Source organism: Carcharhinus amblyrhynchos, chromosome 9 (genome assembly GCF_965287045.1).
Source record: "Carcharhinus amblyrhynchos chromosome 9, sCarAmb.v2.hapA, whole genome shotgun sequence".
Taxonomy (NCBI): domain Eukaryota; kingdom Metazoa; phylum Chordata; class Chondrichthyes; order Carcharhiniformes; family Carcharhinidae; genus Carcharhinus; species Carcharhinus amblyrhynchos.
The window spans coordinates 56769964-56787158 of record NC_137332.1 but is presented as its reverse complement, the minus strand read 5'-3'; the positions used below and the strand labels follow the sequence as shown (position 1 = coordinate 56787158).

Genomic DNA, 17195 nt, shown 5'->3' with positions numbered 1-17195 from the left:
CCAACACACCCGTCCAATATGCTTCACAATACCTGCGTTTTCCATCTTTACTCCAGCAAGCTGCTGCTGTGTGTCCAGTTTTTGAATATCAGTGGCAATTTCAAACTTATGTCTGTGTTTGGGTTTCAGCTGATAATTTATGGACTTCAATGCTTGAGCTTAATTGTTGCACTTCCTTGGCTGCTATTTCCATAGAAATCGCAACTTATATAGACGTCTTTAATGGAATTCAGCTAATTTCTTTAAAGTTGTTATGAATTATGTGATTGATTAACCTTCTTCTGATTACACCGATCAAGTGTTTCAGTGAGAAGTGGTACTGCAGTATCTCTACTATTTCACCATAAGTTTTCAAGTCTATTTTTTTCTGGTAATGCCAGACTTCACAGAAGGTTGAAATTCCAATCCCCAACTCCTCCCCATCATGCTCCAGAAGGTTGGATCTAAAATATCTGCTAGAATTTTGTTCACTTTGACAAATTGTTCAAATCTTTCAGTGTATTAGTTCTGCCATTCAGAATTTTTCATAATACTGTCCCACAGTGCCAAAACGTCCCACCATATTTATTCTGAAAAGGTTTGTACAAGCACAAATGTGCTTCAAAGTTTTTGGCACTTTCTTTCAAACAAGGTCCCTTGAATTTGCCTGTTCCTTCCCCTAACTCTCAATTAATTGTTGCAATACTTGCTACTCAGTAGAAGGAAAACTATTCCAGAATATTCTGAGCAGAGCATAAAGCAGAACTTTTTGAATGCTGTTTCCTTTCAAAATCTTTGTTTAAATTCCAATTTCTTCGATGGTTGCTGCTGTGTTCAGCACCCTTCTACCCTAAGCTTTGGTGTGGTGATGCTTTTATCTTATTTTTTGTAGGCGGCAGCATTGATCAATGATTTTACTTACTTCACTAGATTTCTGCAGTTCTTTTCAAGTGTCTGCAGTGTGGATTCAACGACCTCATCGCCAATTTTCTTTGTGGTATTTTAAAACAGAAACTGCAGACCACGAAGGCAGAAAGTAAATAAGAGCTTTTATTGGAGAAGGTATTGCTGTTACAAGCCCTTTGATTAGACTGACCCAACTGATGATGTGTTCATCAGCATGTCATGTTATCATAAAGGGATCTTGTTCCTACTAGGGACAAACATGAATGCAAGAATGTTCCTTGTCACTTGTCAGCCTAAACCTAAGTATTATTTAGGTGCTACTGCAATTGGACATGACTGTTTCACAGCTGTCCAGAGTTAGATCTGATTTATTGGTTGTGGGATTGCTTAGCTCTGTCTCTTGTTGCTTGTGCTATTAGTGTGTGAATAGTCCTGTGTGTTTCTTCACCAGGTCGACACCTCATTTTGAGGTATGCCTGATACTGCTCCTGGCATGGCCTCCTGTACCCTTCATTGAACCAGGGTTGATGCCCCAGTTTGATAATAATGATAGAGTGGGGGAATGTCAGGCTATGATGTTACAGATTGTGGTTATATACAATTCTGCTGCTGATGGCCTGGAGCACCTCATGGTTGTCCAGTCTTGAGTTGCTAGGTCTGTTCAAAATTCATCCCATATGGACAGTGGTACTAAGACCATAAGAAAGAGGAATAAGAGTATGCCTTTAGGCCCCTCAAGCCTGTTCTGCCATTCAATAGGATCATAGATGATCCAAGTGCCACACAGCACAACAGAGAGCATCTTTGGTGTGAAAATGGGACTTTGGGTCCCCAAGTTCTGTGCAGCGGTCACTTCTACCAATACTGTCATGGACAGATGCATTTCTAGCAGGCAGGTTGGTAAGGAAAAGACTAAGTATGTCTTTTTCCATCTGATTGCTAATAATCTATAGCTATCACCAATAAACACCAATAATAATGTTCATTTAATAGATTTACTAAACATGTAAGAAAAAGTTGAGAACACAGAGGACCAAAAAGTAGCCAGCCTTAGACAAGACCAAAACACGTGAAACAGTGTTGAAGGAACATTTTGCACACCAAGGATCCAGTCACCCTAGCAAGTCTAGCTCTAGAAGGATAAAGCTGATGAAGAACATTAAATTGAAGCAGATATGTATAATACACAGTGATGAATGCACTCTGAAAAGAATCGACCACCGGAAAGCTCAGTATTTAAAGTCCTGCTCCCAAGATGTGTCAGATGGATTAAGGAGTTGTTGAATAGTGTTATAAATGCATAAGCCCTTTTAAAATGGGATTAACATCTCAACAAAGATCAATGGAACTGTCAGAGAAATGAAGAAGGGAAAAAGGCAAGAGGTTTACTGGCAAAACTGTGAACTGTAGGTGCCTAAGAAAATGAGATTTAGGAACACCGTCCTCCTGAGTAAATCATCAAAGGGAGCAAATGTATCCTCAGAGAAAAAGGCTTTAAAAGATTTCAAACCAAATCTGGACCAAAGGTGGAAGACTGACTCAATTAGAAAAGATGGAAAATGGATTAGTATAGATAAGAATAGAGGGAAGACCAGACTTAAATTCCTAAATGGTCTTTGAATTGGGACTGTATTTTGAGGGAAGTCAACACAATGCTATTTTGTGCATAGTGCTTCAAACAAACTGATAACTGTGACATAATAAAGAAACAGGAGAGTTGGGGAGACTTTGTGACTGGAAAATCATGTCTCATAAATTTAATTGAGTTTTTTGAAGCGGTAACCAAGAAGGTAGATGAAGGCTGTGCAGTCACAATGTCCTTTGTCACAATGACAAAGTGCACAGAAGGGTGTGTTGTCTGCCTGGTGCTCGGGTACAGGATGTCGCAGCTGGGCTGCAGAGGAATCTGGAGTGGGAGGGTGAGAATCCGGTCGTTGTGGTTCATGTGGGTGCCGGCGACGTAGGCAAAGTGCGGACTGAGGATCTGGGGAGGGAGTATGAGAAGCTGGGAATGGAATTAAAAAGTAGAACCGACAAGGTGGTCGTCTCTGGGCTACTGCCTGAACTGAGTGCAGACGGGCGTAGGGTTGACAGGATAAAGGAAGTGAATGGGTGGCTCAGGGATTGGTGTGGGAGGAATGGGTTCGAATTTATGGGGCATTGGCACCAGTATTGGGGTAGGTGAGACTTGTTCGGGCGGGATGGGGTTGGTCTGAACCGTGCTGCGACCAGAGTGTTGGCGAATCGAGTAAAGAGGACTGTAGACAGGGCTTTAAACTAATTAGGGGGGGGAGGGTGTGAGGGTAGGTGACACTACGAGGTCTAAAGTTAAGGATAGGGTACAGGTAAGGGAAGAGGCCGAGGATGTCCCAATTGGTGGCGTTACGGCAAATAGGGTCCAGGTGAAGGCTGGGATGAAAGCGCTTTATCTGAATGCACGAAGCATTCGGAATAAAGTGGATGAGCTGGTGGCGCAGATCGACACAAATGGATACGATCTGGTGGCCATTACAGAGACGTGGCTGCAAGGTGACAGGGACTGGGAGATGAATGTACAGGGCTATCAAGTGTTTAGGAAGGATAGGCAGGAGGAAAGAGGGGGTGGCGTAGCTCTGCTGATTAAGGATAGTATCAAAGTGGTAGCAAGGGATGATATTGGAGCCAAAGAGCAGAAAGTGGAATCGTTGTGGGTGGAGATTAGGAACAGCAAAGGGAGGAAGACGCTGGTGGGTGTCGTCTATAGGCCCCCAAATAATGATCTGGAGGTGGGGCGGGCTGTTAACGCGCAAATAAGTGCGGCGTGCAGGAATGGGACAGCAGTAGTTATGGGAGATTTCAATCTGCATATTGATTGGTCGACCCATGTTGGACGAGGTGGGCTCGAGGAGGAGTTCTTGGAATGCTGCCGGGATAATTTCCTTGAACAGTGTGTGTTGGAGCCGACGAGGGAGCGAGCTATCTTGGATCTGGTGCTATGTAATGAGGCGGGTAGAATTAGGGACCTTGCGGTGAAGGATCCTCTTGGAGAGAGTGATCATTGCATGGTGGAGTTCCTGTTGCAGATGGAGGAGGAGAAAGTGGGTTCCCGGACACGCGTCCTTTGTTTGAATAGAGGGGAGTATGGTAGGATGAGAGAAGAATTGGCGAATGTGGACTGGGGGAGCGCGTTGGAAGGTAGGTCTGCTGAGGAGCAGTGGAGGATCTTTAAGGAGATCTTTCTTGGTGCTCAGCAGAAATTTATTCCGATGGTCAAAAAGGACAGTAGGAGGAGAGGTAATAAGCCGTGGATAACGAAGGAGGTGAAGGAAAGTGTTAAATTAAAAGCGGAGGAATTTAGAGTAGCTAAGAGCAGTGGGCGAGAAGAGGATTGGGAAAGGTTTAAATGTCAACAAAGATTGACGAAGAAGTTGATAAAGGAGGGTAGGAGAAGCTATGAAGCTGGGCTAGCACTTAATATAAAAAAGGATAGCAAGAGTTTTTATAAATATATAAAAAGGAAGAGGCTGGCTAGGGTGAACGTTGGTCCTTTAGAGGATGAGAAAGGGGAGCTAGTGGTAGGGGATGGGGATATGGCTAAGGTCTTGAATAACTTTTTTGTTTCTGTCTTCACGGAGGAGGACGCGAATAATTTGCCGGGTGTTAGCGATGGAAAGGTGGTAGGACTGGAGGGTCTTAATGACATTACTGTTACTAGAGAGGCGGTGCTCGACAGACTGGAGGGGCTGATTGTGGACAAGTCCCCAGGACCGGATGGAATGCATCCGAGGGTTCTGAAAGAAATGGCGGAGGTTATAGTGGATGCCTTGGTGGTTATTTTCCAGACGTCGCTGGATTCCGGGGAAGTGCCGGAAGATTGGAAAATGGCTAATGTTACGCCGTTGTTTAAGAAGGGTGCCAGGCAAAAGGTGGGGAATTATAGGCCGGTTAGTTTAACGTCTGTGGTAGGTAAAATGTTAGAATCCGTCATTAAGGAGGAAATTGCGAGGCATCTTGAAGGGAATTGCTTGATAGGGCAGACGCAACATGGTTTCATTAAAGGGAAGTCGTGTCTGACAAATTTACTGGAGTTCTATGAGGATGTGTCTAGGGCAGTGGATAGAGGAGAGCCGGTGGATGTGGTCTTTCTGGATTTTCAGAAGGCGTTTGACAAGGTACCTCACAAGAGGTTATTGCAGAAGGTCAGGGGACATGGAGTTGGGGGTAGGGTGTTAGCGTGGATAGAGGATTGGTTGTCAAATAGGAGGCAGAGAGTGGGGGTCAATGGGTGCTATTCGGATTGGCGGTTGGTGACTAGTGGGGTGCCCCAGGGGTCGGTGCTGGGGCCTCAGCTATTTACCATTTATATAGATGATCTGGAGGAGGGAACCGAGTGCAGGGTGTCGAAATTTGCTGATGACACCAAGATTGGGGGAAAGGCAAATTGTGCGGAGGGTGTGGAGAGTCTGCAGAAGGATCTAGATAGGCTGGGCGAATGGGCCAGGAAATGGCAAATGGAATTTAATGTTGGCAAGTGTGAGGTGGTCCACTTTGGTAGGAAGAATGGTAGGAAGGACTATTACTTAAGTGGCGAAAAACTGCAGCAGGCGACGGTGCAGAGGGACCTTGTGCATGAGTCGCAAAAACCCAGCTTGCAGGTGCAGCAGGTGGTCAGGAAGGCGAATGGGATGCTGGCCTTCATAGCGAGGGGGATTGAATATAAAAGTAGGGAGGTCTTGCTGCAGCTGTATAGGGCATTGGTGAGGCCGCAGCTGGAGTACTGTGTGCAGTTTTGGGCGCCGCACCTGCGCAAGGATATTTTGGCCCTGGAGGGAGTGCAGAGGAGGTTTACTAGGCTGATACCAGAGTTGAGGGGATTGAGCTATGAGGAGAGGCTGAATAAACTAGGCTTGTACTCGTTAGAGTTTAGAAGAATGAGGGGAGATCTCATTGAGACGTATAAGATGATGAATGGGATGGATAGGATAGAGGTGGAGAGACTCTTCCCACTCAAAAAAGACAGTAGGACTAGGGGGCACAGCCTCAAGATAAAGGGGAGGTGGTTTAGAGCGGAGTTGAGGAGGAACTTCTTCACTCAAAGGGTGGTGAATCTCTGGAATTCTCTGCCCGTTGAAGTGGTGGAGGCTGCCTCGCTAAATATTTTTAAGAAGCGGGTTGATGGGTTTTTGATAAGAGAGGGGATTAAGGGTTATGGGGAGAGGGCGGGAAAGTGGAACTGAGCCACGACAGATCAGCCATGATCTTATTGAATGGCGGGGCAGGCTCGAAGGGCTAGATGGCCTACTCCTGCTCCTATTTCTTATGTTCTATGTTCTTATGTTTAGCAAGACCTTTGACAAGGTACCGCATGGTAGGTTGTTACATAAAGTTAAATCTCACGGGATCCAGGGTGAGGTATCTAAATGGATACAAAATTGGCTTCTTGCCAAAGGGTGGTTGTAGAGAATTGTTTTTCAAACTGTGGGCCTGTGACCAGTGGTGTGCCTCAGAGATCAGTGCTGGGCCCACTGTTATTTGTCATTTATATTAATGATTTGGATGAGAATATAGGAGGCATGGTTAGTAAGTTTGCAGATGACACCAAAACTGGTAGCATTGTGGACAGTGAAGAAAGTTATCTCCAATTGCAATAGGATCTTGATCAATTGGGCCAGTGGGCTGACGAATGGCAGATGGAGGTTAATTGACACAACTGCAAGATGATGCATTTTGGTAGATTGAACCAGGGCAGGACTTACTCAGTTAATGGTAGGGCATTGAGGAGAGTTACAAACAAAGGGATCTAGGGGTACATGTTCATAGCTCCTTCAAAGTGGAGTCACAGGTGGCAGAGTGGTGAAGGAGGCATTTGGCATGCTTGGTTTCATCGGTCAGAACTTTGAATACAGGAGTTGGGACCCCTTGTTGAACAAGACATTGGTAAGGCTGCACTTGGAATACTGTGTGCAATTCTGGTCACCCTATTATAGAAAGGATATTATTACACTAGAAAGAGTGCAGAAAAAATTTACTAGGATGCTACCAGGACTTGATGGATTGAGTTATAAGGAGAGGCTGAATAGACTGGAGCATAGGAGGCTGAGGGGTGACCTTATAGAGGTCTATAAAATAAATGAGAGGCATAGACAAGGTAGATAGTCAATATCTTTTCCCAAAGGTAGGGGAGTGTAAAACTAGAGGGCATGGGTTTAAGGTGAGAGAAGAGAGATACAACAGTGTCCAGAGGGGCAATTTTTTCACACAGAAGGTGGTGAGTGTCTGGAACAAGCTGCCAGAGGTAGTAGTAGAGGTGGGTACAATTTTATCTTTTAAAAAGCATTTAGATAGTTACATGGGTATGATGAATACGGAGGGATATGGGCTAAATGTGGGCAATTGGGATTAGCTTAGGGGTTTTAAAAAAGGGTGACATGGACAAGTTGGGCCGAAGGGCCTGTTTCCATGCTGTAAATCTCTATGACTCTAACAGTAATGTTCCATAGTTGTCCAAACAGGTCTATCACTGCCTAAAAACAAATGAACCCAATAGATAAGCTTATGAAAATTGACAGATTAATAATAATGCAAACAAATTGACAAAGCAAGACCACCATGAAGTTTTGGTCTTTCCAAATAGATTTTAAGAATTTGAGGGTACATAAGAACATAAGAAATAGGAGCAGGAGTAGGCCATCTAGCCCTTCGAGCCTGCCCCGCCATTCAATAAGATCATGGCTGAACTGTCGTGGCTCAGTTCCACTTTCCTGTCCTCTCCCCATAATCCTTAATCCCCTTGCCTATCAAAAACCTATCAACCCGCGTCTTAAATATATTTAGCGAAGCAGCCTCCACCACTTCAACGGGCAGAGAATTCCAGAGATTCACCACCCTTTGAGTGAAGAAGTTCCTCCTCATCTCTGTTCTAAACTGCCCCCCCCCAATCTTGAGGCTGTGCCCTCTAGTCCTACTGTCCTTTCTGAATGGGAAGAGCCTCGCCACCTCTATCCTATCCATCCCATTCATCATCTTATATGTCTCAATGAGATCTCCCCTCATTCTTCTAAACTCTGACGAGTACAAGCCTAGTTTATTCAGCCTCTCCTCATAGTTCAACCCCCTCAACTCTGGTATCAGCCTAGTAAACCTCCTCTGCACTCCCTCCAAGGCCAAAATATCCTTGCATAAGTGCGGTGACCAAAACTGCACACAGTACTCCAGCTGCGGCCCCACCAGTGCCCTGTACAGTTGCAGCAAGACCTCCCTACTTTTATATTCAATCCCCCTCGCTATAAAGGCCAGCATCCCGTTTGCCTTCCTGACCACCTGCTGCACCTGCAAGCTGGGTTTTTGCGACTCATACACAAGGACCCTGAGGTCCCTCTGCACCGTTGCATGCTTCAGTTTTTTGCCATGTAAGTAATAGTCCTTCCTACCATTATTCCTACCAAAGTGGACAACTTCACACTTGCCAACATTAAATTCCATTTACCAGTTCCTGGCCCATTCGCCCAGCCTATCTAGATCCTTCTGCAGACTTTCCACACCCTCCGCACAATTTGCCGTTCCACCAATCTTGGTGTCATCAGCAAATTTCGACACCATACACTCGGTTCCCTCCTCCAGATCATCTATATAAATGGTAAATAGCTGAGGCCCCAGCACCGATCCCTGGGGCACTCCACTAGTCACCAACCGCCAATCCGAATAGCACCCATTGACCCCCACTCTCTGCCTCCTATTTGACAGCCAATCCTCTATCCATGCTAACACCCTACCCCCAACTCCATGCCCCCTAACCTTCTGTAATAACCTCTTGTGCGGCACCTTATCAAACGCCTTCTGGAAATCAAATTTATTCCAAATAAAAGACAAAATTATTTGATGATGAAATTTGTAAAAAATAATACAAATGGTCTGAAATAAATATAAAATGAGGGTAAAAATCATCATTTTTGACAGAATTGACTGGCTAGCGAAATAGACTGGGCTGACCAACGGCTATGACTTGTTTTGTGCAATCAAACAAGGGTTTGAAAGTTTCCTTGAACAGATTGTTGAAATCTCGTGTTACAGATGTTCCCAAATAAGTAAAATTATCAGAAGCCAAATTAAAGGGGAACAAGTCAAAAAATAGGTCTAATGCAGAAGAATTAACTAGAAAGAGCAAACTTTTTTCAAGATTTAGTTTATGGCCTGAAAACTTACTGAATTGGAGCAGTGTCAGGGATATTGGGGATTGACACAAAAGGGTTAGAAGTATACAAAAAAAAATCATCAGCATAAAGAGAGACTTCATGACATAAATCAGTCCTGTTAATTCCAATTACATCCAAATTAGATCGAAGAAACACAGCAATATCAAAAAGAAGTGGAGATAAAGGACAGCTCTCTCTGGTGCTACTGTGGAGAGGAAAACAAGCAATGTATGAAAGATAAATATGGATTGAAGATCTAAATGATGAATATAAAATTTTAGCCCGCAAGATAAAAACTGAACTAATACCAATTTTTTCTAAAACTTTGAATTAATAGCCCCATTTGACATGGTTGAATGTTTTTTCAACATCCAAGGAAGTTATAACTTCTGGAAGAGGAGGTGTCTTGGAGTAAATGTATTAAATAACCACTTTAATTTGGAAAATGATTGTCTACCCTTAATAGAGCCCTATTGATTAGGCGAGGTAATAGTTGGCGAAATAGACTCCAAATGGAGGGCAAGATCTTTAGCTAACATCTTGCAATCCGTGTTTAGCGGAGAAGTAGGGTAAAAAGAGCTGCACTCGAGGCCTGATCCTTCCTCAGCAATAGTGAAATGTTTGTCTGAATCGATGTCTGTATTTCTTTTTCAAAGAATCAACTCACAACTCTCCAAACTACAATTAAGACCACAGAAGGTTTCAAATTTCCTTGCATGTTTGCTTCAGTTCACATGTTTATTGAATGGCCATACCAAGTAGAATATACAAAATATTTTCATAAGAATCAGTTAATTTGTCTTGTGATAAAATGACTTTATTTTGAGTTAAATTTTACAGTTAAATTTTTGAGACCAATAATAAATTCCATATTAAATCTCTTAGTGTTTTGTACTTCAATCCAGCTTAATTTACAATTAAGGGCGTTGGTAGAGGAAATTTGTTTTTCAATTAGTATAATGCTTGAAAAAGGAATGTATTGATGTCGATTATGCTCTATCTGAGTTGCAATTCAGATTTTTGTACAAATTATTCGAACTGATTTTAAATTCTAGTTAAACCAAGCGTCATTACTGAGTCTCGAGGAGGACCTGAGGGAGGAAGTCCGAAGGAAATATCAGTTAAAGAAGGAGAGGATGTCACGTTGTTGTGTGAAGTACGAAGCTTTCCACCTCCCATTATCAACTGGGCCAAAAATATGCAACTTATCTCTCCTTTTTCACCAAGGTAACTGAAGTTTGAACATTGATTCCTCATATTTTACGATTGCGCATACCATATGTTGGCGTAGATGAGCAGATCTATTGCACTAATAAAGGCAGTTGTCACACTATTGTTTAAGCACAAAAGCTTTAATACTGATATAGCTCATTTTTAATTTTTGGCTCATTGGTAGATTCAGATAAGTTCCTATTTCCACTGACTAGCCAGATTTTCACATTTTGGCTCATACGCTATAACATTGGAGCCACACTTAATATAATTTAAATGAAAAGGATTTTACTTTATATTGATGTATCAATCCTAAGCAACAAAAATATACCTTAACATACAATTGAAAATAATACAGAATGTAAATAATTCACCTATGTGCTTACCTTTCCTCAACATACTCCCATATAGCCCTTCAGTTGGACTTATTTTGGGGTAAAATATACATCAACATTGAAGGAGAACTGAAACACAAGTTATTAAGACCTCAAACAATTTCAACAGCAATATCAATCTAACTCTTGTTAGTTTACAAGCATCACCTTAGAGACTTATTGTTTATCTAATCTAAATGGTGGCAGGTTGGCACAGTGGTTAGCACTGCTGTCTCACAGTGCCAGGGACCCGGGTTTGAATCCCAGCTCGGGTCACGTCTGTGAGGAGATTGCCTATTCTCCCTGCATCTGTGTGGGTTTCCTCAGGGTACTCTAGTTTCCTCCCAAAGTCTAAAAGACGTGCTGGTTACATGCATTGACCTGAACAGGTGCTGGAAAATGGCTACTAGAGGAATTTCACAGTAACTTCATTGCAGTGTAACATAAGCCTTATTTGTGACGAATAAATGCTACTTTTATAACAGGTAGCCTTACTGCAAAATTGCTACAGCAGCTATTGGTGTCAAGGGAACTTCTTCAAATATATGGTCAAAAAGATGTATCATGACATCTTTCAAATCTCCATACTCTCACTTTCCCATCTTTATTTGTATGCAATTTACATTTGCCTATCTATTCTCACCCTTTAGATTTAAAACAACTTTAAAATATTTCCTCCTTTCTCGCTCATGGCATTTATTTTAAAATGGTGCTAACGTTATAAAACCCCTATAAAGTAAGGAAATGTTCATTAGCATTGAGCCTTTATAACAATGTTTACATAATTATATTTGTTTTGCATTGCACAACTAGAAGATTGTTTAGCTAGCATGTTGGTAAGGCAAGAAAGTAACACAATTGTTCTTCATACAAATCATTAAAATAAGCAACGTATGAATTGAAGATCTAGGTGAAGAATATTAAATTTCAACCCTCAAGATAAAAACTGGACTAATACCAATTTTTTTCTAAAAGTTTGTGTAAATAGACCCATTCTACATGGTTGAATGCTTTTACAAATTTAATGTGAAGCACATCTTCATCAGTTTGCAATATAACACCAGGAGTCCAAAATAATGAGCACAAATAACAAGTTACACTTAGTTTCTTTTTTTGTTTAATATCCCCTATTTCCTTGGCTTTTTCTTTGGATGAACCTCCTGCTGTCTCATAAATTTGAACATTTTTTTGTCTCCTAATTTTTTCCTGGCTGAAATAGTATCTAACAATACTGGGGGGAGGCAGGACCTTCCACCCATTTACTTTCCATGATTGACATACATTTGGGATTTTTTTTGCCTTTTTCTTTGGTTTCGATTAATATGCCTAATTATCTTTTATTTTTCAGTGGTTAAGTAATGCCATGACCAAAATGTTGACCTATTTTTCCTGTAGATGTTGAATGATGTGGGCCAGGATTCTCTGCAAAAAATTCTGTGTCGAATTCACGTGAAAACTGGAGTAAATTACGCTGTTTTTTTCAGAGAGGAATCTCCCACACTCTGTGCACTGCAGAGTGTACTAGCGTAAATCGTGCAAAAAAATCGACAGGGGAGCCTATTCCTGCTGAAGAGGCTGGCAACATAACGCTGAGCAGGCCATTGCGCATGCGCCAATCTGTTAGTGCTGAGATCGGCTAATAGTAGCCCCTGTCTGCTGGCCTCCCGATTGCTGGCTAGCCCCATGAAACCCGCAATGTCGGCCCTCTGATCCCCCCCCATAGCCTGATCACTGACCCAATGAGCATGTCCTGGCCAGCCCCAACCCCTACCACAGTCCACCATGATGACCTCCCCTACACTCCCCCTCATCCCTCCATGGCCCCGACCTCCTGTTCAACATCCCAACACCCCCCACCCCGATAATCAGCCTCTCTCTGGTCGCAATTCCAAAGTGCAGAGTGGCAGTGGGATCCACAACCTCCACCGATTGCCCTCATCAGGTCCCACCCCAATTAGGCCACGCCTCCTTAGCACTTTGCCCCTTGGGTGGTTCCAGGGGGCACAGACTGGTATTACCAATCTGCCAATGTACATGGGCAGCCCCCCAGCACCTGACCCTCTGGGGGCCCCAATTGCCTCCCTTTCACCACCGCAGGGTCGGGAAGCCAGCTAGCTCCCTGAAAGCGGGAAGATACGGTAAACCCCACTGGAGTGAAATACTAATGGTGGGGGGATGCTAGCGGGCCCAGAGATTTCAGTCATGGGCCTGCTAACAGCATTAAAGTTGCATTTAAATTTGTATTTGCATAAATTATGCAGCTCCACGCCTATTTCTGGCATAGAGCTGACGGCACCAGAAATCTGGTACTGGGAGACACGCTCGAGGTCGGACGCCCAGTATGGATCCTGCAGACTGAGTGTCACCTAAATCCCCCTGCCCACTGCGCTAAAAAATCAGCGCAGTGGGATGGGAGAATCCCCCCCATGGTGTTTGTTTCCAACATTTCCTGATTATGCTTTTGCATTTAATCAGTGGCTTTGAAATAATCCATCACATTACATTCAAATTGTAAACTATTCACCTAATTAGCTGCATCTGTTTCCAAAAAGATGACAAAAGTTTATTTTTCTTATTTTTAAGTAAAGGTATCTAGAATGTTACACATATGGTTAGTCAATATATAAATGTAACAAAGTGAAATAAAGCTGAAGGAAACAGTAAAGATATCCCATAGTAGGTTCTCACTCTACGGGAGGAGATTACCTCAGAACATTGATTGCCATCCTCTGACTGGGACTCTGAACTTGTCCACAGTCACCTTCAACTGACCTCAGTGATGTTCTCTGTTGGCTTGAGGATCAGGATTGCTATGAATTTTCCTACTCCTCTTCAGATGGATCACAGTCATGAAGCTTACACCCAGTTAAACCTGTCCAAACAAGCCAGGTCTCTTTGAATGCCACATTTGCCTTCTGTAATTAGATAATTGTTTTACTGAAAAATTATGATGATGGCGGCAGGTGCTGAATTGTGATGATACTGCAAATAAAACAGGTGATCAAAATTTATAACACAGTTATAGACAACCTTAAGATAAAAATAAAGTATAAAATAATAAAAAATCGCACAATTATGAACATGCCAGTGTACATAATTACAGTAAAATGCAAAATGTTGGTCTCTGTAGTTTCCAGAATAAAAATGAAAGCATATTAATTTATCCTGCTCATTATCTTGAAACAGCTAAAATTTTAATCCAGTCACCTATTTTATCAGCCGCATTTATAGATGTCATTTTTTTTTACATAAGAAGAACACTAATCTAAACAAAACTGCAATCACTACACTTCAAATATTCATTTATTGTTTTATATTCTGATGAGTTACACCAAAAGGTTACCAACTTGAAACGTGACTCTGGTTTTTTTCTCCTAACGAATGTCTCTTGACCTGCTGAGAATTTCCAGCATTTTCATTTTTATTTCAGATTTCCAGCATCCACTATACTTTATTCTTGTATAATATATTGCCTTTGAATCTACATTTCAAACTTTTTTCTCTTGCTTTGAGAATTTATGTGCTATACCATTAGATCTACTAGACATTTCACAGGGTGGAATTTTCAACTCAGCCCCCCTCTCAAACTCAGGGGAAAAATCAAATTCTGGCAATAATCAGCAGGTCAGCCAACATGGGTGGAAAGTAAAACTGAGTTCATGTTTGTGGTCAATTAATTTTTTTGTCAGGGCTCAAAAATGTAACAGGTTTTAAGCAAGAACAGTGGCAGAGGAAGGTGTTGTGCGCGGGGGACAGAGGGGGAAGGAAGGTCTGTAATAATGTGGAAGGCAGGAGGGATTAAATGACAAATAAGATGATGTTGGAAGGTAATAGTGGATGATAATGGGACAAATAAATAATGGATCGAGAGAAGCTGTAAATTGGCAGCAGAATCATGGATTTGCTTTGTGAGAAAGTAGGAATAGTGGCTATGATCTGAAATTGTTGGACTTTATGTTGAATCTGATCTCTTATCTGAAAATGTCTTGGTTTTACTGTACTTTTCAAAATGTTACTGCTTGCTACTTGTTTGTGATTTTTAATTTAAAATGTATTTTATATTTCAGACACACTCAACTTTCCTCTGGCTCAATGAAAATAATTGATACCAGACTGTCCGATAGTGGGCTGTACCAATGCGTTGCCACAAACATTGCTGGGAATGTTACTCTGTATACTAAACTGAGTGTGCACGGTAAGTTTCCATTTGGATGCAGATCGATGACAGTGTCAGTTCTTCTCTTGGGTGTCAAAGGTCACAGACTCTTGGGATGAATTTTCTAAGGTCCACTAATCACCATTTAAACACCACAAGCTCAATAAGCCTGATTGTTTTCTAATTGCCCCCAGGGGAGGGCCAGAAGCTTAGACTCTCCAGAAAAAAACTGTCCAATCATCCTTTGATGAATAGCTTACAAATATCACACACAGCAATTTTAGACGTGGGTAGGGCCAGGCTTCTCTTGGTCCAATTTATGAATGCAATTTGTTTCAGAGTTGTAACGCCTATCAGTTTGTGCCTTGTTATAAGTTGCACTGTGGTGTGTAGTCCAACCTCATTTGTCATTAATTATCCTGTTGAATACATTGATACAAATCTTATATTTTTTATTACAGTCATCTATTGCATCTGTAGCCTTTACAGATGGACTAAGGGCTCAATTAGTTTACATTGTTTGAGCACTAACACTTGTTTAACAAAAATGTAAGAGCATGTGTAATGGAAGGATGATGCGGATTTAGGATGTTTAAAATAGCACCTACATTGTTGAAAAGTTTTTGGTAATACGACTTTCAAAATTTTTAATGCTGCATTGCACTACTCAACTCATAGAATCATAAAACATTGAATGATGCCACTCAGCTCATCTTGTTTGTGCTAGCTCTTAGAAAGAGGTAACCAATTATTCCTATTCCCCTACTCTTTACCCATAACCCTGCAATAATTTGTTTCCTTTGTAGTTGTGTACCCAATTCACAATTATATACCCAATTGAATATTGAATCAGTTTCTGGGCAGTGCACTCCAGAATATAACAGCTCAACTCATCACAATGTGCCTTTGTGATTTGAGGCTCCAAGGCAATGGAAATAATTATCAGACATAATGGGCCCGATTTTACCAATTTCATTCTAAGTGCTGAATCTGGGTGTAATGCAGATCTGACTTAGAAATCTGCTTTCAGATGCCCCCACACGCACTCAGCCTGAAAAAAAATCACCAGTCCCATTCACACTGTGGGCGGGGCTTAGCACAGCCAAAATGACCAGAGTTCTGAACTGCGCATGCGCAGTTAGAAAAAAATTTTTGAAAAAGTGCGCCCATATCAGATTGCCCCCAAGCCATAGAAAGTGGAGAAAATGGCTTGGGAGGGTGATGGCCTCCCACAGATATCACTGTCCCCTTTATCAACTCCCCCACTACCCAGACCGATCGGCATCCCTGCCTCCCTCACCCCCACCAATTGCCTGCAGAGTGGCAGCAGACCCCCTGCATTCCCAAGTCCCACGAGAGATCCATCTGACCCCCCCCCAGTCCCCCAGTGAGCGATTAGGCCTCCCCCTCCCACCAGAGATACATCTTACCCGCCTCCCTCCTTCCCCCCCTCCCCCAGCCAATGATCTGGCCTCACTCTCCTCTCCCCCCCAGAGAATGGTCTGGCCTCGCTTACTGCCTACCCCCCCCCGCAGAGGAATGTCTGATCCGCTTCCTCCTTCCTCTCCACCAGACAATGATCAGCCCTCTCACCTCTCACCAGAGATACATCTGACCTGCCTCTTCCTCCTCCCACCCCCTCAACTAGACAACTAGACAATGATCTGGCATCACCCCCCTCCCCCCTCAACCAGAGAATGATCTGATCTGCCAAGCCCCCCTCCACTTCGCCCCGCCACTGATCTGAGTCAGAGAGCCATTGGAAGTGCTGAACTCATTCTTCAGCAGCTGGCACACCTGATTCAGACTTTTATTTCATTATGGCTGGTTTTGGATTGGCAAACACGGTGCTAAAGGGAGAAATGCTGATAAAGTTGGGCGGGCAGTTCATTAATTCAATTTAAATGCATGCAAATACATTTAAATCGCCATTGCACTGTTTTGGCGCGAAAAGGATCACTGCCATTCCCAGGTTTTGGTAAAGTGGCAATCTGTGTGGACGTGGATCGCGTTAATGGCCTCACACCCGACATTACCACATTTTCGCACCCGATGGTAAAATCTCAACGCAATGGTAAAATTGGGCCCAATGTCTTTCTCCTACCACAGCTATTAAGAATCAGCCTTTTTTAAATGAGGAATTGTTGCCTGAGACGTAATAGGTAGAATCAAAAATTTTTAAAAGCATTAGAAACACAAAATCTTCAAAATGGATTTCCAAATGAAGCACAAATATGAGCTAGCTTTGGGACAGAGGTCAGATTCATGTTTCTTGGAAACTAAATTCACCAATCTTATATTTTCTTTAAAACTATCCTTCATCTTTCCTGGTTCATTACCATTTCCAGCTAAGAAAACACTCCTGAACACAGAATCATACAATCCCTACAGTGCAGA

At 42.5% G+C, this 17195-nt stretch overlaps 1 protein-coding gene across 1 annotated transcript in view; it reads left to right on the top strand.

The window, feature by feature from the left end:
* hmcn1 (hemicentin 1) overlaps positions 1 to 17195 on the top strand; it is a 543993-nt gene that overhangs the window by 250781 nt on the left and 276017 nt on the right. The window contains exons 22-23 of the mRNA XM_080195726.1: positions 10112 to 10283; positions 14710 to 14837. Coding sequence (XP_080051852.1) covers positions 10112 to 10283; positions 14710 to 14837 — 300 coding nt within the window. The remainder of the gene's footprint in view (positions 1 to 10111; positions 10284 to 14709; positions 14838 to 17195) is intronic.